This window comes from Euleptes europaea, chromosome 7 (assembly GCF_029931775.1).
Source record: "Euleptes europaea isolate rEulEur1 chromosome 7, rEulEur1.hap1, whole genome shotgun sequence".
Lineage (NCBI taxonomy): Eukaryota > Metazoa > Chordata > Lepidosauria > Squamata > Sphaerodactylidae > Euleptes > Euleptes europaea.
The window spans coordinates 31,905,703-31,926,755 of NC_079318.1; the positions used below are offsets into that span (position 1 = coordinate 31,905,703).

Consider the following 21,053-nt stretch of genomic DNA (forward strand, 5'->3'; position numbering starts at 1 on the left):
TATACGGTACTATGCCCTGGTCCTCTCTCACCTAGATTACTACAGCCTTCTGCCTGCCTTCTGACACACTACTTTTCAATCAGTTCAGAAAGTCTGATAAAACTACTTTACTCTCTTCTTGTTGGGATCAAATTGCCCCTTCCCTTTTACTTCAGCGTTCAGATTTATGAGCCCACTGTTTTGAAGCTGCTGCATTTGCATTTCCTACTGTGTTTAGGATACTGTATTACCAAGTAATAGCTGCGGGCAATACAAGTTTAATTGATAATTTAGATATTATCATTGTCCCTTACCTTTGGAGTAATCAGCATTTTCCTGGCATCAACACAAAAGTACATTCTCTAGCATCTACTTTCTGTAGTTATCTTTTTTTGTTGAGGGATACACTATATTTTAGAGCAGGGGTGGGGAACCTCAGGCCCGGGGGCCATATGCGGCCCCCGAGGACATTTTATGTGGCCCTCGGGAGCTCCGGGGCCCTGCTGCAGAGGCGGGGCGCAGGGTGGCCCTCCCAGAGAGTGTTCCTGGCGCCATGGCTTACAGCGGTGCTGCGGCGCCCTTTGGACCTCCTCTCGCCGACTGTCGGCTGTTGAGCAGCGAGAGGGAGGGGGAAAGAGGCTGGTGGCTCCCGGCGGCAGAGCATGCATGCAGGAGCCGATTGGGCTACCGGGGGGGGGGGGGCTTTTGTGGACTCTGGGGAGGAGAGGGCATGGAGACTGGGCCCGGTCACGCGGGGCTCTGTGCGCCGCCGTGTGTGTGTGTGTGGGGGGCAGGGGAGGCTGGGGCCTGGTTGCGCGGGGCCAGCGTGTGCGTGCGTGTGTGGGGGAAAGGCTTTTCTCTCTTTTCTTCCTCTTTTTCTGTCACTCTTTCTCCTTTCTCTCTCTCTCTCTTTCTCCCTCTTTTTCTGTCTCTTTCTTTGTCTCCCTCCGTCCTTTTCTTTGTCTCCCTTCGTCCTTTTCTTTCTTTCTCCCTCTCTCTCCATTTCTTTCTCCCTTTCTCTCCCTTTCTCCCTCCCTCCTCCTCTTTCTCTGTTTTCCTTCTTCCCTTGCCGATCGACTGTGGGCTGCGCCCCCCTGGCACTTCATTTGCTCGGGCCCACTGCTGGCTGCCTTTCCGCCTGGGATGGGGAGTGGGGGCACCCTGCAGGCCTTCTGTGTGGCCTCCCCTGAGGTTGCCAACCTCCAGGTGGTGGCTGGAGACCTGGCAACCCTAGCCTTCCCCCCCCCCACCGGGAGATCTACACCTGGTATGGCCCCTGAATGATGTCATAAATGTGCAAATGGCCCTTGGCAGGAAAAAGGTTCCCCACCCCTGTTTTAGAGGCTGTGAAAAAGTTATAATTTACTATTAGTTCATGAAAAGTTTTGAAAGAAATCAAAATTTGCCATCTTTTTCCCCCTTCAGTTCTGTTAATGGTAAAGTTATATAACTTTGTCATTTAATGCACAGAATAGATTCTTGTTTTAATGTAATGAATATATAGTAACTGGGTGATGAGCCTTCAGGACTCGACATATCTGCTGTCTTGGCCTTGTGCTTTCTTCCTGTTCGGAACGTTGTTATGTTCCTGGGAGCATACTGCTCTGCCAGATATCTTGTAAAGTAATATGTTCTTACTTTTCCTCTTATGTCCTACAAGCTCTCCCCGCCCCCACGAATGGGGGTAGCAACAATATTCGGGAGAGAGAAAAGTTATGCAGAACTGTAAATAAAATATTAAATGATTTTAGTATTGCTCTGTGGATGTGGGAAGGCATATTATGTATCCTTGCTGTCTCCTCATTTTGCTGTTGAATAGTGCTGGCTCTTCTCAAGCTGTGTTTCCGTGTGTGTCCCATCTCATAAGATTGGAATCTTCTGGTCACTAGGTGTGGGGGGGAGGTAGTTGTGAATTTCCTGCATTGTGCAGGGGGTTGGACTTGATGACCCTGGTGGTCCCTTCCAACTCTATGATTCTATAATGTGTAGTTTCTGAAATGTAGGCATCAGACAAAGACTCCCACTACATCAGCTTGAGTTGTCCGTCATTCCTTTATATAAATGATTCTGTTGACTCTTGTCTTGAAATGCAGATTTGCCACTTTCATTCTTTAAATGAAGCCTCAACCTCTTTGGAATTTCAGTTATAAAGATATTGTTGCTAATTAATTGCATTTGCTTTTGACTTGCAGAAACAGCATTTAGCACAAGGGCGGAAATGTTGTTTAGGAGAACAAACTTTTTTTGCTATTTTTGAGCATAATAAAAATGGTCAGATAATTGTCAAATGACATATACAGTTCTTAAGTGAAGAGAAAGCTGTGAGGCAACTCTGCTTTTTAATGGTGCGTGAACACTGGAATAGTGTAAAGCAGTCATTTTTAGGAATTAGCAGTAAGTAGTTATTGTGATGGAAACAATATTACTGGGTTGTTAGAATTCCAGCAGTGGATGGTTAGGGCAGCGTAGAAGAAGAAGCTGAGCAATGAGGACTTTCAAAACGGATTATAGCATCCTAAACAAAGATACACTTCCACTGTCAGTGCAGTTTAGTGTGCACACAAGTACATGGTTCTCATGTTCAGTCCATCCTGATACGTTTGCTACCGAATACACACTAATTCCCCCTTTTGTGCAATACAGATAGCAATCATGTGCTGAGGAGTGTGGGTGGAGGAGCTAAATGCTACCTCTTTTTCTGGGACTTTCTGTGCTTCCTGTTATTGCAGAATATTAGACTGGAAACATAGTGCTCCTGTGCATATGTGCTCTTAGAAAAAAAATGTTTGGGAAGCATACTGGTTGCTGAAAAAATGATTACAGGTAATATTATCAGGTTGATTTTTCATGCTGAATTTATTGTGGAAGGGTAATGTTTACAAAGGGCAGCAAAACTGTTGTACTGCTTGCATATTTTGGATAAGATGTATTTAGTGATAAGATGGATTGTTGATATTTTGGTTGGGATTTTTGTGTGTGTAAGGGATACATGTCCTGTTATGCCCAAACTACCAATAACTTCTAGTCGTTGACATTTTTTGGTATGAGTACATAGCAAACAGATGGATTTCAGTGTAACTCTTACATGTGGACATATTTGCCTACCCCATGCTTATGTATTCCAAATGTATTATTGCCCCTCAATGTTGTGGCTTCTTTAATATGATTATTTTGGTGTCATTACACTTTCTAAAACAGGGATGTGATGAGTATTTCTGATATAATTTTTTATACTGTGGTTGCTGAGTGAACCATACTACAATGGATGTAGCCTGGTTATGAGTACAAAGAAGAAACATCAGGTTCTTGACAGGATCTGTAGAATGGATAATATATCTGAATCTAATAAAAAGTAAACAAATGGATTGTGGCACAAGCATTTGTGAGTCTAGTTTCGTTTTTGTTTTTAACTTGTGTGATTATGGTGTTATGTAACAGTTCCTGTACATGTGAAATAACTAGGTTTTTTTCCCTTCCACTAGGCAACACATAACACTTCAAAATGCTGCAGACTACACTTGTGACTCCACGGCTCATGTTTATTGAAGGTGTATTTGTAGAAATGTTTCTTCCTTTTGTCAGATGAACATCTTCTAAAAATGAAAACTCGGAGACCATTGAGGGTAACCTTATTTTCTCATCTCTGTGGATTAAAACATGAACTTCTGAAAAACGAATAAATTACTCCAAGACAATACGTGTGGCAAATCTAAAAAACCAATTGACAAGGGTATCGACGTAAGTTATAACTCTGTGTGATGTTGAATCATTGAGCGCAATAATTTTTTTCCCAAGCCAAAGCAAAGCGTTCTCAAAAGCACTGGAATAAAGAGCCTGTGTGAAAAAACAATGTCTGTTTCTGAAGAGAACAATTTCATAATGATGTAAGCCTCTCCCAACATCTGGATGTGGTGCTAAAGGCAAAGTATTTTAGATCAGCTGATTTGAAGCTGTGCAAAAAGAACCTTTCATTAAAATAACTTCTGGCCAAAATAATATTATCATGCACAGAATGAAAAGGAAAATGAAGATGACTTAGACAAGAGGATTTTTTCTTGAACCATAAAAGGGAAGCGTGAAAATACTCTTGCAACATTTCAGGGTAAAGGAAAAAAGCCTATATTTTTTTCTTTACTATTAAGTAAGGCTTGACGAATGTAAATCAAGTCAGATGTCATCGAACGAATCTTCTCCTCCAACCTTACAGAAGTTTTCCCCACCTGTGTCTCATGCTGCTGCTCCACCTACCCCTTCATTATCTTCAAGTCCACAATCGGGGCTCTCAGGTCGGCTGTCCAATGGCAGCTTCAGCACACAGAGTCTCACTAACTCCAGGGGTTCGGTGCATGGGGTCTCCTTCCTGCTGCAGATTGGTCTTACGCGAGAGACTGTCACCATTGAGGCTCAAGATCTCTCCCTTTCTGTTGTCAAAGACCTAGTGTGTTCTGTAGTTTATCAAAAGGTACAGTACAACTGAGTGCTCAGAATATTATATTCATTTATGTATTTTATTCAGCTGTTTATTTAAAATATACTATGCCTGTATAAAAAATATAAGGCAGCTATAATATTTATTATTTCTGTTATTTGTAGTCTGTCTTTTTCACTGAGACTCAAGACAGTTTACAGAGTGGAAGTCAAATACAGTCAACAAGATGGGACATACAGTAAACAGTGCAATAGGGTCTGGATTGCAGAAATCTGCAATAGAGCTGTGAAAGAAACCTGAAACAAAGCATAAATATTTAAACATGGCACATTAAACAATGCAGAAATTGCAGAGTAGGAGCATAGTTACAGCAACAGACAGTACATAATAACGTAGTCCACAATCTCTGTCTCTTTCTGAAGCATCTTTCTGGACATTTCCAATGTCAGACGTATGGGAGAATACCTGACCTCCTCAGGCAGGCCATTCCACAGGGTAGGGGCCACTACTGGGAAGGCATGTGTGCGGGTAGTGGTTGAACTTGCCCATTTGCAAGGTGGCACCGGCAGAAGGCCCTGCTCAGATTGTGGAATGTAGATGGAGGGATGGTAATGCAGATATCATCTTCAGGGGTGTTGTATGTGATAGCCAGTACCTTGAATTGAGCTTGGTAACTGATGGGCAACCAATGGACTGATTACAGAATGGGAGTACTATGCATTCTCTGCCTAGCTCCTGGTAATAACCCGCCAGTAGTGCTCTGTACCAACTGGAGTCTCAGAATTGACTTTGAGGGGAATCCTATGTAGAGTGCATTACAGTAGTCTAATCTTTGTTATTGTAGTGTCGATCCAGTTGGCCAGATCAGTTCTTTCAAGGTAGGGGGCCATCTTGCAGGCCAGACTGAATTGGAAGAAAGCATTTTTGTGTGTGGCTGCATTAACTTGCTTCTTCAGTAGAAGTGCTGGATCTAGTATATCCCCTATAATACTGTTCAGGGTATTATAATTGGTGGGATGGAGTGAACACTTCCCCCCTGCAGAATAGTATAATAACTTCTGCAGTTAAAAGTAGTAGCAACTTTTAAACTCCAAAGGAGATTTTGAGGTTGTGAGCAGGAACTGAAGACCCAAAAGCAGTAATGAATTTTTGAGTACCTGTGAACCTGTAGTCAGTTCCTGTACAGTATGTATTTATAAAACATGAGTTACATTTATATCCTACTCTTCTTCCAAGGAGCCTAGAGTATGCATTAGTGTCGCAGCAACTGTGGAAGGCAGGTTAGGCTAAGAATGGTCTCTTCAGATAATTCTCCCCACCCCCTGCCCCAGAATTTACTTGGAGGGGGACCAGAAGCAGCTGTTGGGTTTGTATACTTATTTACCCTTTCCACTGGCTCTTATCTTTGTGTGGAGACGTGAGTATCTGAATCGTTGGTTCCTGCTCCATGGTGAGGGAGCAGGTGGGACTCCCTTTCTGGTGAAATTCCTGGGGGAATCCATAGTCTGAACATGACCAGGGTGATTTGCCAAAGGCCACACAGGGAATTCCACAGCCAAGTAGAAAGTGGGCTTTCCTCCCCTAGGCACTTTGGTGGCTCATTACGCTTGCTTCCTGCACAAGTTTTGGAGAACTGCAGTTCATGACGCACGGTATCCGAGTGCTGTGGGGGCCCTGTTCATTGCACATGGACATTCCAGAGTACCAGGAAATGAAAATGCCTTATGAGATTCTTGGTGCTCTAGATTGTTGAAATCTTGATACAACAGGATTGATCTTCCTTTCCATTCAGAGTGAGTTTTCAGGGTGACCAGTGAAAAGGATTTGATGCACATGTTTACTAGGTATTGCCTTTTATATTGCATTTGACCATTTGCTAGTAGGATGTTAATCCCCGGAGAGGGATCTTGGCTAAGTAAATATTTTTTTTCTTGATATGTACTTTGTCAGATCCAGCTCTTTTAAGGAAAAAGAATGGGGGTTGTACAGGGGAAGTAAGTTGAAACAGTGCACTGAACAGATGGTTTGATTTTCAAACAATTCAGTGGTTTTCTGAATTGTGCGTGTGTGCTGACCTGTTAAAATGTGGTACGAAATCTTTTATTTCTTTTGGGATATGTACAAGGTTTCAAGAGAAGGTGTATTTTATCTGTCAAGTAATCCATCACTATTTATTTTTCCTGGCATAGTGGAATTCTGGCAGATAATAGGGTCTGTTGTTTGTAATTCATTTCCATACTAGCAATATACTACATTTTGTGGGTGGTGGTGGGAGGAAGAACTGGGGAGTTCAGATGGTATAGAATAGTAGTCCATGCTTACCCTTTTGAATCTATTTTTTTCATACATTTGTGTGTGAGAGAACATTCTTAATTGGACTTAATTTTCTTCCTGACTTCACATTTGCCTCTCCTTTTTCTTGGTTCATTTTCTTAGTCTTTCTGTACTTGGCAGCTTCAGCTTCGATCAGCCTTCAGCTTAAGTTCAGAAGCACTGTATATGGGGAGTCAGTTGTACTGTAAAATGACTAAGACTTCAGATTGGGTCGTCTTCTCCAATTGGCTTTAGTACAGCTGTGTCTGAACTAAAGCCTTGATTATGCCAGCAGCAGTTGCAGAACGAGTGCATGTCCTCTGCAGGCATAAACTCTTGATCAGGAAATATGGAGGGGGGTGGTGGTGGTCATGAGTACTCTTGCAGCTGGTGCACAGGTGGCAGTATTGCTCCAACAGCGCAGGCAGATCCCCTCCGTGGATGAGATCTTTGGCTAGATCTTGAGACACGTCAAAGCATAAAGCTCTAAAATCAGATGTTCACCATGTATGTAATATAGCAACATGAAAGCATTTCTTTGTCAAGCAGAAACTGAGAGCAATCCTATTGGAATTCTATAATGTTAATGCCCCTCTTACCTACGTCATTCCACAGCTGATCCATATTTTTCCTTTGACCTGATTACTTTATGGAAATTTAGGACTGTGCGTGATGTTCACATTTCTGTGTTAAGAATACATGTAGGTAAGTATTGGGTAAATGGCAGAAGTTGTATGCCTTTTATAATACCGAACTGTGAATATGAGAAATGCAGTGAGCAAGTTTTGGTCATCTCCCGGAATTCATGATTTGTTCTTGGGTATGACCTTTCTGGTGTTATAAAAATATTGGGTGTTCTTAAAACCTGAATTTTATTTATTATATTTATATCTTGCTTTTCCTCTATAAAGTTCTAAAAGTGGCTTATAATGTTCTAAATTATATTAACTGTATAGGAAATGCAGTATCCAAGGTATTCTTGAGAAGAATCCTCAAGTTGACCCAGCATTAGGCGAGAACAGCTAGTGGTTCAATAAGTTGTTTTTCAGCAACGGTCTTGCATAGATTGATCCATAAACATAGACATTAATATAGAATAATAAATACATGTATAGTTATTATTTTTATTGATCAAATATATATTCTACCGTTCTTCTAACAAGCTCAGAAAAGCATAAGTGGTTTATCTCTCTATTCTCATGACAACTTGTGAGATAGGTTAGTCTGAGATAGGGGGATTGGCCAAAACATAGTCATATGAGCTCAGGTTTCCCTGGCATGAGTCCATCCTACCTGACTGCTCAGGGTCTTATTTCTAGAAGAAGAAGAGTTGGTTTTTATATGCTGACTTTCTGTACCACTTAAGGAAGAATCAAACTGGCTTATAATCACCTTCCCTTCCCCACAACAGATACCCTGTCAGGTAGGTGGGGCTGAGAGAGCTCTAAGAGAGCTGTGACTAACCCAAGGTCACCCAGCAGGCTTCATGTGTGGGAGTGAGGAAACCAAACCACTACACCACACTGGCTTCTTTCTAATCAATATTTCTAATCCTTTCTAATCAATATTTGTAGCTATGATTGAAGGAGTGAGTGGGAGGGGGAACCAAAGAGGAGAGCCTGGATCCACTGGGCTTGCATAGTGCATAGACCAGCAAAACCAGTTGGATCCAGGTGCCCCTTTATAGGTATGTCATCACCTGGGGGTATCTGAAGAACTGCAGGGGACCCTGTCAAACTGGTGCATGTTGACATGGGTGTGTGTATGTATTTGTTCAGAGGTTTCCATGCTGTCATGAGACAAGATTTCTCTTGAGTAGTGTGTGTCTAATATGGTTACTTGTCGGGTGCGGGGGGGGATATAACACATTTCAATCTCAATAAGAATATTTTCTAAACATGCACTAAAAGCAAGACAGTGGGAATTTGGGTTTGGAAAATTGGTCTCCACCAGTCTTAATCTGTCACTTTATGTACTCTGTATTAAACTGTGTTATGAAATAGACAATAGGGTTCTGCTTTCTTTGATAATAATCTTGTGTTTCAGGATGGAAAACTTAAAAAAAAAAAGTGTGTTAACATTTTATCTGCAAGTTGGGCCATTCACTGACCCAACTACACACTCTCAGTCCTGAATTACTGATCACAATGAACTTAAATTAAACAAAACATTATTTGTTTCTTTTTTAAAATGTATTTCGTGTTTTATGTTAATTATCTTTTTAAAATTATCTATCTCAGATTAGCCTTCCCATTTAAATCCCCCCCAACTCCATTTCTGTTGTCATAACTGATGTGTCCAACAGCGATTCCTTTATTGGCTCCTGTTCTATTTCTGACATCCTTTGAAGTGCTGCTCTTCTTTTTCTCCTCTTCTACCCAATCTTATGTGCTCTCCTTTCTTTGAACTGCCAGCACTCATCTGATTGGGCATACTTCTGGTTTCTGTCCAACCTCTCCCTCATGGTTCAGTTTCATCCTTTGCACTGTTACAGCAGCTCTTTGGGTTTTGCTGTTATTCTTAATTCACTTCCTCAAACCGTTGACCTGCTTATAATTTCTCATTCACCTATCCCTGTTAAAATTTATACTTTTTTCCAAGTCCAGTTAACCCTTTTTTCCTTAATATAGTCTGCTATTGTGCCAAATGACTTTTCCTCTTACCATAATATAAGTGAGTATAGCATGTTACATGTTAAAGCACTTATTAGTCTCCCTCCCTTGTCCTGTGCATGTATGAAAACATAAATGCAGGTTTGAAATGCACTTGTTTCAGATTTTTAGGCAGTTCATTGTTATCCTTGGAAGGTAGGTTTACAAATGTTTTTTGACATTTCTGTGATCTTGTATTACCTGTAAACAGAAATGTCCCATCCAAGGCACATTGGTTTGGCTCCACCTGAACATTTCTGCAGACAGAAAGATTTTCACCCACAGAGCACAGTTTTATCCCTCCCCCTCCACTGCAGCCCTGAGTGCCTCCTGAAGAACTGTTCCTAGGAGAAGCATTTCAGGGAGGCAGGCATTTTGGGTCACAATGGGAGGAGGAAGGAGAGAAACCCTTCTGTCCATGGAAATGCTCTGGTGAATCCAGGCCATTTTTAGGTCCTCCACTTTTGCCACAGAATTATGCATTTGGGAACACTGATTCTGGTTTACATTTTAATCTCTCCCTGCTGAAGGGAAGTGTCTTTTAGTTGCTGTTAAGAGGCACAGCATAGCTCCAGTATCTGATTCCTGTTGCTTTTCCGTGAGTCTGGGAACTGGCGAAAGAAATGCAAGGGTGAGGTGTGGTCATGTTATGCAGAAAGGCACCAAAGGTGTTGTCCCCTGTCAGACTGTTACAAAGACCCCACCTCCATTTTTGTGACTTGTACGATTTTTGTTTTGTCTTTTCTAAATGATAGTATAGGTAAGGTGACTCTGTGCCTTTGTATTGGCAGTGCTTGAATCCTCCAGTCTCAGTAATGGAAGAAATGAACAGCCCAGTAAGACTACTTCAGAGAGACACCACTAACCTCTATATGGCTAAGATTACTGTACTGACGTGAAAACAAGTCTGCAGTATTAGCATTGCATGTTTTGGGAGTGAATTATTTACTGTGCTTATGGAGAGCTCTGCATAGCACCTAGAGTTGAATGTTCCTTAACCAAAAGAAGTTAGGATAAGCAAAGATTTATTTCTTTTTCTCTCTTTAGTTTCTTTATTCTTTGGGTCTAGCATGACAACATCTGTTCAGATTTCCATTTAAAGCAATGTTCTCCAGTTATTTTAAAAGTGCTTTCTCTTCCCCACTACACACGCATCACTCTTTTTGATCTGTCTCACCGCATCGAAGTTGTTTCTGTGTGAGCTGTTTCTGCTTATGTCTGAGTGCAACTTCCCCATCCTTTTAGCTGTGTCTTTGAAGCTGCCTTCTATGGTTGTCTGTCTTTTGATCATTTTCTCTTATGCCATCTGTAAAGCATACGTTTCAGACTTGACTTATCTCTTCTTCATCTTGGCTCATTAATGTTTCTTCCTTTTCTTGCATAATATCCAATTGTCTTTCCATTTAAAACAATATTTGATGACTATAGGTTGAATGCAATTTTGATAAAAGCCATTCACAGGAAGCCAAGTTAATTTTGTATTAAAATAGGTGGGGAAAAGCATAGTATACCTGTTAGGTTATGATTGTTTTGAGATACGTGTTAGGTTATGATTGTTTTGAGATTTATATTTAGAATAAGAAGTTATAGATATATAGAAAATAAAGGGAGCCATTTTACTTTGGCATTAGCGTTTAGATTAACTTTCATGGAAATATTTTAGTACGGTAAGATAATTGCTCTTTCAGTAAGAATAAGTATTTTTTTTCATGAAATGTAAGCATATTACGCATTGTTTTAGGTGATGTGACTGAAAAGGGCCTATACTAATGTTTATAATCAATATAATCATTTAGAACTAGTTTGGAGGGCCTGTCTTAAGGCTGTATTCTCTTGAAAATAATACTTTTTGGACTTTAAATAAGCAAATGATAACTTGTTAGGCTATTGCATCCTGTTTTAGAGTCCAGGAAATGTGTTTTATAAACTAAATTGTGCCCTTTATTTTGTGAATATGGAGGTGAGAATTTAGTTTCAGGACTAGATGTTGGATTAAAAACTGTACTTTTGTGCACACTTTTCTTTTTCTGTTTCATCTCTCCTGCTCCCCGATTCTTCCACAACTTTCCCTGACAAACGTCATGTCTGTTTTGTTATACAGTACTGAAAATGCTGCAATTCCTTGTGGGTGGAGAGGCTGAACTGAAATGATTTAGCTAAATTTGGTTCCTCTGAAGCTTTAGAAATGGTGAATCCTAAATACAGACCCCACTGAGACAGCTCCCCGAAATCCTGTTTATTGCCTCCCCTGCCCTCAAACAGTACAATGAATAGTGGTGGCTTAAAAGGAATCTTTTTTTTTTAAAAGAAATGAATGGGCTGGACTTCTGAGTAAGATATCTGTTGATGGGAAGCAGTTGGGTTGCTTATTGACCCCCCCCACCTATGGATGCCAGAAGGGATGTTTCAGCCACCTTGCACATAAGTGGCAGTTCTTTGTCCTGTCTCCTTCATATATACCAGTTCCACTTAGGATGCATACAAATGATTTTAAAAACCAGGAGTCACTGGCTCGCCTGCCTTAGAAGCAATTGTCAGACTAAACAGGTAATTAAACACACACTGTTTATTGGTTCTGCTTCTTGCCCATGTTTCAGTCTGTCTGCCGCTTTAAAAAAAGTGTTAAAACTTTTTAAAAAGTTTATACAAGTTAAAGTTCATTTCTTAAATGTGAAAAATTGCTCTTAAGGGGCAGCATGATTAATATTAGAACTGGTGTAATTTACATGAACATTTGCATGACTGATGGAGTGAAAAAATGAAATGGAGATGCACATTGTTTTTCAATTAAATAATGTTTTTCTAATATGGAAAGCACTGCCTCCTGAAATCCTAGATCATGTAGACACAAAAGATGTAATCTCAGTTGTGCTGTGACTTCCATTAATGCTTCATCAGTGGAGACTTTGGCAGAGTTTACTGCATAAAAAGGACATTCAAAGGTGATTTCCTGTAGTCAGAAAGAATGGTTGAACTTATAAAAAAATTGCTTCTAAGACATGTGTCATGTGACCTACAAATCAGCTTTGCAGATATGTGACTTTCAAGCAAATGTAAAGTCATAGGAAGTTAGTGGGCTAACCAGTCTAACTAGTTGTGGGCCAAGCTCATCTTCTCTAGCTGCTGTTCTTCCAGGGAAAAGGATGCAACCTCCCAGTGGCCCTATACCTGTGGCTGGTGGCAGAGGCCAGACTATCTCCTTCTTTTGTGGCTCCGGGGCAGGTGGCAGAGCTGAGTTCTGTTTTATGGTAAAGGGGAAGTGATGTCTCTTGGGCTGTTTGTTCTCTTCTGGATGGCTGGTCTTCCCACTGAGATGGTGGAGGAGAAGAGTGGGGAGTGCAGCCTCTCAGTGATTCTTTAACCTCTGGCAGGTGGCAGAGGCCAGAGTGTTCTTGCCCTTGCTTCTGCAGTCCCTGGATGTCTTAATGATGCACTTTGGGTACTCCTAGTGGACAGAAAGGTGGTTATATACACAAAGTGGCTTAATAGAATGCTTTACAGTTTCTGTTTTAAATAGTAACTTGTCCAAGGTCATGAAGTATGGATTTATTTCTCTCATCCTGATAAAAGTTGATTATGTAAAACAAGATACGTAGTTTGTATGATAGATCAGGAGATTCCCCCCTCCATTTTGTCCTACACCGTCCATCTCTTTCCCACTCAATTTTGTCTTAGAGTTTGTCTTGTTCCTCTTTGCTCTGTAGTTGGGGCTCCTCTCATCTGGCAGATGTCTTTTGTAGTGGGAAATGAGAGAGCTGCGAGATAAGAAGCATCTCCTTGTATGCAGCTTTTGACCTTGCTGGTGCTGCTTCCCAAATACATTTATCCAGGAATTAGTGCTAATGAAGAAGAAGAAGAGTTGGTTTTTATATGGCGACTTTCTCTACCACTTAAGGAAGAATCAGACTGGCTTACAATCACCTTCCCTTTCCCTTCCCACAACAGGCACCCTTTGAGGTAGGTGGGGCTGAGAGAGTGTGACTAGTTCAAGGTCACCCAGCTGTCTTCATGTGTAGGAGTGGGGAAACCAACCCAGTTCACCAGATTAGCATCCGCCACTCGTAGAGGAGTGGGGAATCCAACCCAGATCTCCAGATCAGAGTCCACAGCTCCAAACCACCGCTCTTAACCACTACACCATGCTGATCTGAAATGCAGTCCTTGAGAGTCAGCAGCTTGGATAGGGAGCCATAGGAGCCACTCCATAAACTGTGCTATTTTTCCTCTGCTGACAGATGCCCCTCCCATTGGATAGTGGGAGATCACCCCAGAGGTTTCTGGAAAGGTCTCTCTTAACTTCATGAGGAGAGGAGTATATGCTGGCTGGAGGATAAAAGGTTCTTCCACTTGCTGTCTGGAGTCTCTCAAGGTGCTCTGGAGGATGAGAAGGATGTATTGTCTGACCCCCAGGATGAAGAAGCTGACCATTCCTAATAAAAAACTGGAACACTTCCCTTCGACAACCAATGTGCATAGTTTTGTGCACACACAGGTGCTCTGTGAACGGTGTGAGATAGTGAGCTAAGTGTGTTGTAGAAAGCAGCCTTCAGCTTCTTATCTGTCTAGACATAGATTTATAGCATTTATATCACTTACAGCATTTATATCACATCAGTGGCTACCTTGGGCATTCCTGATTGTGTGAACAAGCCTGAAATTAATAAGATCTGAGTTAAGGCATTTCAGGTTAACTTCCAATTCCTTATCCATTGGGTCATTCTGGTTCTCTGCTTAGAAATGTACTGTGCGCTGCTCTGCTGAAAGGGCTGCTTTAGTAAAGGGGCAGTAGTATCTGCCATAGGTGACTATAAAGCCTAGCTATCAACTTGTCAATGGATTCCTGACTGAGAGGATGGGGGAGTTATTGGGTCTAGCAGCTGTGCTCTTCCCGGGGTTCCTGTAAATGTGGTGGAACTTGTAGGTGAAAACTGAGAGGGGCAAGAAGGTCTAGTCAAACACCGATCTCCATCCCTTGCTTTGAGGAAACACCTGTGGGTGATTAATAGGTTTGCCGCTGGTAAACAAAGAATAGGGCTCTGGCTGGTGAATTGGAGAGACTGGAGATGGGAGGAAATATGCTGGATGGAAGGAAATATACAGGGAGTCTGGTGTGAAAGCAGAGAGTGCAGTTTCAGCATTGGCATCAATGAGGTGGTAGAAGAAGAGTTGGTTTTTATATGCCGACTTTCTCTACCATTTAAGGGAGACTCAACCCTGCTTACAATCACCTTCCCTTCCCCTCCCCACAACAGACACCCTGTAAGGTAGGAGAGGCTGAGAGAGCTCTAACAGAGTTGTAACTTGCCCAAGGTCACCCAGCTGTCTTCGTGTGGAGGAGTGGGGAATCAAACCCGGTTCTCCAGATCAGACTCCACCACTCCAAAGCACCGCTCTTAACCACTACACCATGCTGGCTCTCCACTGCCTGGATGTTCTATTTCAAACTGCTCACATTATTTAATATTCTTCCATGGCGAAAGCTACGTTTCAGAGAGGAGAGTTTGGTCCTAGCTTTTCTCCCTGACTTACCAATATTCTTGTGTGGAGGTGGAGCGTTTGGTCATGTGTGATCCCACCTGAAATCTGATGTGCTTCAGTCCTGGGTTTACAATTTTAGTGAGCGATTACTTTGTCAGATGGTGGGAGGAAATTCATTGTCTGGCTCCTGTGACCAGTACTGGATGTTACAGAGGAACTCTGTGTATGCAGAGTATGTATAAATAATGTATAGCTTTGGAGTGATGAGATGGAAGCTCTTCAGGTGAGCTGAAGCCCACTGTTACAGAGGGCAGAAAAGGAACTCTGCCGGTGAGCTGAGAAGGCTTGCCCATTTTTTTATGCAGCCTTTTCATCTCATATAGCCAAGATGATAACCTGAGTGGCTTGAGTTGATAGAACACAGGTCAAATGGAAGCAAAAACAGCTCCGAACATGCCAAGAATGGTTATTGTGGGGAAAAAAACCCCAGTATTTTAATTTACCCAAAGCCAAAATGAAGTGATGGCTGATCACAAAGGTATAGTTACTTAAGGGCATAGAGTTGTAATACTTACCCAACAGAATTAACGTGTCTTTGCAGTACATACGTGCTCACTGTCTTGGGGCATGCAAAGCCCCCAGACTGTTCCTGCCAGTTGGAACTGAGAACAAGATTGAACAAAACTGTTCTGGCAAAGTGACATTCTATATTTAATTTGTAATCCCTCACCTTTCCCCTCCCGCCACTGTTTGAATGTTTCCTAAGACTGCTGTTGCTTTGGGCAGTAGGCAGTGAATCGCTAAGCCAGTTGTTCACAAGGTAGCAGTTCCCTTCTCCAGTAGGGAGCACTTTGACCTGTCTCCTGAGCAACAGTAACATTGAGCAAGAACAAGTAACATCTAAGCTGATTGGGCAGCTCTCCAATGATAGCTGATACTTTGCAGTAGGCTTGCGCTCAAGAACTTTACTTACCTAGAATCTGCCATTTTAGTGGGCTGCACCTTCTTTGCTGCATCAGAGCAACAGCTGAGAGATAAGTGTGTCCTTTGAACAGAAGACAGTCTTCAGTCTCCTTCAAGCATGCATGAGTACACTGCTATGTCTCACTGTCCATCGTTGTTGTTGTGTTGCTACTTTGTGTGTTTGTAGTACATACGCATGAAGAGCAAAACCCATAAGAATCTGAGACCTTGTTTTTCTGGAGGTGGCAGACCTATACCTGGGCTATACTGTAAGCATTCATACACCTCCTCCCGCTAAGGGGTGCCATGAAGGCATGGGGGCCAAAGCCTGGCATAAGAGCAAGACACTGCTCCCCACAAAATGGCTGCCTCTCAGAGCGTTTTGGGATCCATCTTGTGTGTTTAACTTGGGCAGTAAGGTGGTTGGCAGCTGTTCTTTTTCCCCTTGCCTGAAGGTGTGCCTGCCAGGATAATCTCCATTGTATCACCTAAGGTGATTTAATCAGCTCTCCGGAGCAGACCATTACTTACCCTACCTGCACCCATCCCAGCAATCAATCAGTATTCAGGAGAATACCGCAGGCATTCTCTTGGATCCTGATGACTCATCAAGCTCCTCATAACTTTTTTGTTCGAACTCTGGAAAAGCAATCAGCTCTTTGTCTCTGGATTTCCTGCCAGCTTATCTCATTTTAGGGTATAAATATTGGTCCTTAGGACCCATTTTGGGGTATAAATATTGGTCCTTTGGCCATTCAAAGTGTGGGTGTCTTGAATCCATGCATACACTCCCACGTGTGTGGGCTCTTTTCTTCGCTCCCAAAAACACTGGCCGTTGCTCTCCTCAGCGCTGCTTTCCCTGGACCTCCCTTCAAGACTGGTAAATATCATGCATCCCCCAAACCCTATCCAATCTCCACTCTTTTTTTGTATGATTTGTGAGTGTATATCCATTACTTGAAATTATATTGTTCGTTATTTTTATTCTTTAATATAAAACCCATTTAACTGTACAACTGCCTGCTCATTGGAGAGTTTTCCCCAGGACTATCCTGGTATACATAGGTTATTGATCCCAGTTACCCCCTCTTGCTCTGCTTCCTCAGCTAATTCCCCCAACTAAAGTGGAGGCTGCCTATTTAGGGCAACCTTTGTCCATTGACACTCCAAGTCTTATTTCTAGGACGTTTACCAAAGGCCATCACTTTTGTTTTCTCATAGTTGATTGTTAATCGTTCGTTTTCACAGAACACCGCCACTCTTGCAAGCGCTCTCCTTAATCCCACTGGTGTCCTGGATAAGATCACAACATCATCCGCATAAAGCAAAACAGATGTGCCTATTCGCCAGTTTAGGTGGATGAAGTTCTGGTGCATTAAGAGAACTAACCAGGTTGTTTATATAGAAGGTGAAAAGCGTAGGAGCAAGAAGACAGCCTTGTCTAACTCCTCTATAGGTGTTTATTGGATCAGTGAGATGCCCATTTCTGGTACACCTAACTCTTAGCACTGTCTGCTCATGAAAGGCATGCATCAGCAACAAGAGCCTTCTATCTATGTTTGAGGATTCTAGCTTGGACCAGAGTAGGGGGTCAATGGGTTTAACCATTCAGCCCTTGACATGAAAGACAGCTGCACCCACTCCCAAGTACATTGACTTGAGCTGGTATGACTCTTAAAAGTATGCGCAGCCACATGTACATGCAAGTAAATATACTGATGAGGAACTGTGGCAATATGTAGTTTTAATCTGTGCTATTTTACCTTTGCCAACTCTTGAGGAAACTTGTGAGCAGGTGTAGCTGTGTGTTGCTCAAAGGATAAGTTTAAGTGGTTATGGTTTTTTCAGACACTGCAGGGGACAATGCAGGATAATCTGTAGAATTTGACCAATGTACTACATTTTTGTGACAAATGCTGGAAGCACGTCACTAACCAGGGACACAACCCCTGATAAAATGCATACTGTGCTAGGTGCAGGTGGTTTAGTCAGGGGCATATAACATGAAAGGCAACTGGTTCAGGTGTAAGGTATCCTGCTTTGGCCATGATATCTTCTAAGCTTCTTGTACATCTCAAGGTACTCTAGACAGCATGCGAGGGTAGCACTTTGCCTGTTGGGCATACTGTTATTTATTAATTCTAATATACTTTTTGGCCAGAGGTGCTGTAAAGTCCTTAGCTTTCATGGGGCTGCTCAGAAAACGAGACAGGATACAAAATTCCTGAGACCTGGGTTGTTCTGTCAGACAGACACTGTCTGTCAAATGCATATTTTCAAAAGTACTTTTAGAAAGATAATGGATTGGATCCCTCTGCAGATTTTTTAGAAGTTTTTTTTATTTTCCAAACGACTATTACAAAACATATAAACATACACATCAAATTCTTACAATCCATGCTATTGAATCACGTATCCATGCCGGAAATCATGTATATGTTTTAAACCACTTTAATTAGCTGTGAAAAACTTGTCCTAGTTCAGTTAATGCACATTACCACTGTTCACAATTATGCTGTTTTCCTGTTAGAATGTTATTTGTAATCCTCTTTCTTTTAGGATGGTCACCCACCTCCAAAGACACCTGGATGCTGGGTCATAGTTCCCTGTGACTATACTGAGATGCAGTGGGGGACATTAAAATATTGTTTAAAAAGCTGTTCTTAAATGTGTATGGCTTTGAGGGAAATAATGATGGCCAGAGGACTAAAAATAAGAGTATTTAACAGGTGACACAAAAATAGTAGGGAGGCTGAAATGCAACTGTAAATCCACATTCCTGGAGTGGCCATCTATGGATTTAAGTATATCTACCCACTTAAAATTGCACATCTATCTATCACACTTGCACACCAAAAGCAGAAGAGAAGCTCAAAAACGTGAAATCTGTCTTGGCTATGGATAGTCTATTGTTTGTATGGTATTCTACAGGTTAAAATCAGTTTAAGAAACTGTTAAAGGGTAACATTACAGACAACTTGTAGAAACATCATATGCCTTGTGAGTTTTACAGTGCATTCCTAAGGAGAGTTAATCCAGTCTAAACCCACTAAAATGAATGGGCTTAGACTGGAGTAACTCTCCTGAGGAATGCACTGTTTGTTGGGCCACTTTTCTTCCACAGTGTGTATGTATTGTTTCAGTACAGACAAAATGAATGTATTAAACTGGTTAAAGAGTTTGAAAAAAACAGTACCAGGGTATGGTCGGAGGGCATATTCTAACTGCCACAGGAGGATTTTAAGACTTGCCCATGTCATCTAAATAAATGTGGAAATCATTGGGCTTAATGCACAAGCTTTCAAAAATTCATTAAAAAGTACTATGAGATGGGGTGGAAAGAGGAGGAAATCATTTAGCAAAAGGTACAGTCCAGATATAAACTACCCATTGCCATCTTGCTTAAAAGAGGTGTGGAAGAATATCGGCACAGAATCTCCTTGAGTGCACAGTTAAGAAAATATCATATTTTTGCGCCAAATGAAGTACGGTAATGTTTGTCTCTTTCAGTCTAGTTCTGGGTCATATCAGTAGCTATTAATACTTCATGTAATAAACCTTTGTGTTCCTGCCTTATTCATTCGTTTCATCTAGTGTGGTGAGACAGCTGAATATACTTTCATGCAGCTTATTTTTCTTGTTGCTGTCCTAGTTTCTGAGTGTCTTACAAAAATTTGCTTCTTGGGGCATTATAATCCCCTCCCTTGAGCAGGAGAGGCCCTAGGCTCTCCATGGGAACTGGCAGACAGCAGCAGGCAAAGGCTTTGACCTCTGTAACCTGTTTGGCCCTTCAGGGTGCTATGTGAAACAGTATGCTGGACTAGATGGACCAGTGATTCTGTTTATCTCTTGCTGCCTAGGTAGAGCCCCGTGGCGCAGAGTGGTAAGCTGCAGTACTGCAGTCAAAAGCTCTGCTCATGACCTGAGTTTGAGCCCATGGAAGTCGGTTTCAGGTAGCTGGCTCAAGGTTGACTCAGCCTTCCATCCTTCCGAGCTTGGTAAAATGAGTACCCAACTTGCTGTGGGTAAAGTGTAGATTACTGGGGAAGGCAACGGTAAACCACCCCATAAACACAGTCTGTCTAGTAAACGTCAGGAAGTGATGTCACCCCGTGGGTCAGTAATGACCCAGCGCTTGCACAGGGGAATACCTTTACCTTGCTGCCTGCCCTAGCTGATGTAGGTTTTAACACACAGCTAGAAGGTCATATGCTTGAAATACTGTTTCCTCCTGTAATGTCCAGCCCACTAGTCAAGATCCTCTTCCCAAACCTTGCTGTCTTTGCCAATGCCTTCAGAGGCAGGTAGCTTTTTCAGGGCTTTTTCAGTGGTGGTGCCTTACCTTTGGAATGCCCTTCTCCTTGAGACTTGCTTGATACCTACTTTTGTATCCTTTATGTGCCAAGACAACCACTTCTTTTTATACCCAGGCTTTTGACTGAGTGGTTCCATCTTTTTTAAAAGTTGCATTTATGGTCTGCTTCCATCTAGCCTGAGGACTGTTTTATTAATATGATTTAGGCTGCTGAAAGTTGTTTTATGCTCCTTATTTGTTTTATTATTCTTATATTGTTTTTATGATCTTTATTGTATTTTGTGAGCCTCTTTGGGCAGGTCTCTGGAGAAATGGCACACAAATCTTCTGAATAAATAAATACGGGCTTCAGCCACCATGCTTTTTTTTGTTGAACTCTTTGACAAAGTTCCAATGCAGACCTTAGGTTGTGAGCCACAGGCCAAGAGCCCTTTGGCTTGTGTCTCTGGCACTACCCAGGCTTTAAGTATTTGCAAGGAGATGAAGACAGCCTAGATGTGGCAGCAAAATAATTTTTTTTCCCTCCCAGCTACACACGAGGATTAGAGATGCAAATTTCTTAAGTGAGCCTTGGGACTGACTGAGCAGGGAGGAAAGGGGAAAGTCTTGAGACAGAGAGGTGGTATGTTCAGGAAGAGTTCTGAAAATAGGTGACTGTCCAAATAAGGAGAACCAGAATGGGACAAAGGGTGGGCACCATCACAAAGGCCTCCTTTTGTTACAGGTTTTGCAGTCTCTGAATACATCCTTCCGTGTAGGCTGGGCAATCTGAGCATGGTGCTTTGATTGAATCAAAATGTCCTGCAGTGTGGTACGTATGGAGCTGATTGTGCCGAATGATTTATCTCCGGCTTGTCTTTTCCTTGGCCGAGATACTGGCCTTTATGCTCCATGATTGAAGTTTATGCAAACACGGTCCGCTCCT

General features: G+C 42.0%; 1 protein-coding gene across 1 annotated transcript in view; it reads left to right on the forward strand.

Annotated features, from left to right (window-relative positions):
• Nucleotides 1-3,767: 3,767 nt before the first annotated feature.
• PRKD3 (protein kinase D3) overlaps nt 3,768-21,053 on the forward strand; it is a 58,510-nt gene continuing 41,224 nt past the window's right edge. The window contains exon 1 of the mRNA XM_056853210.1: nt 3,768-4,441. Within this exon, the coding sequence (XP_056709188.1) occupies nt 4,151-4,441 (291 nt within the window). The 5' untranslated portion in view covers nt 3,768-4,150. The remainder of the gene's footprint in view (nt 4,442-21,053) is intronic.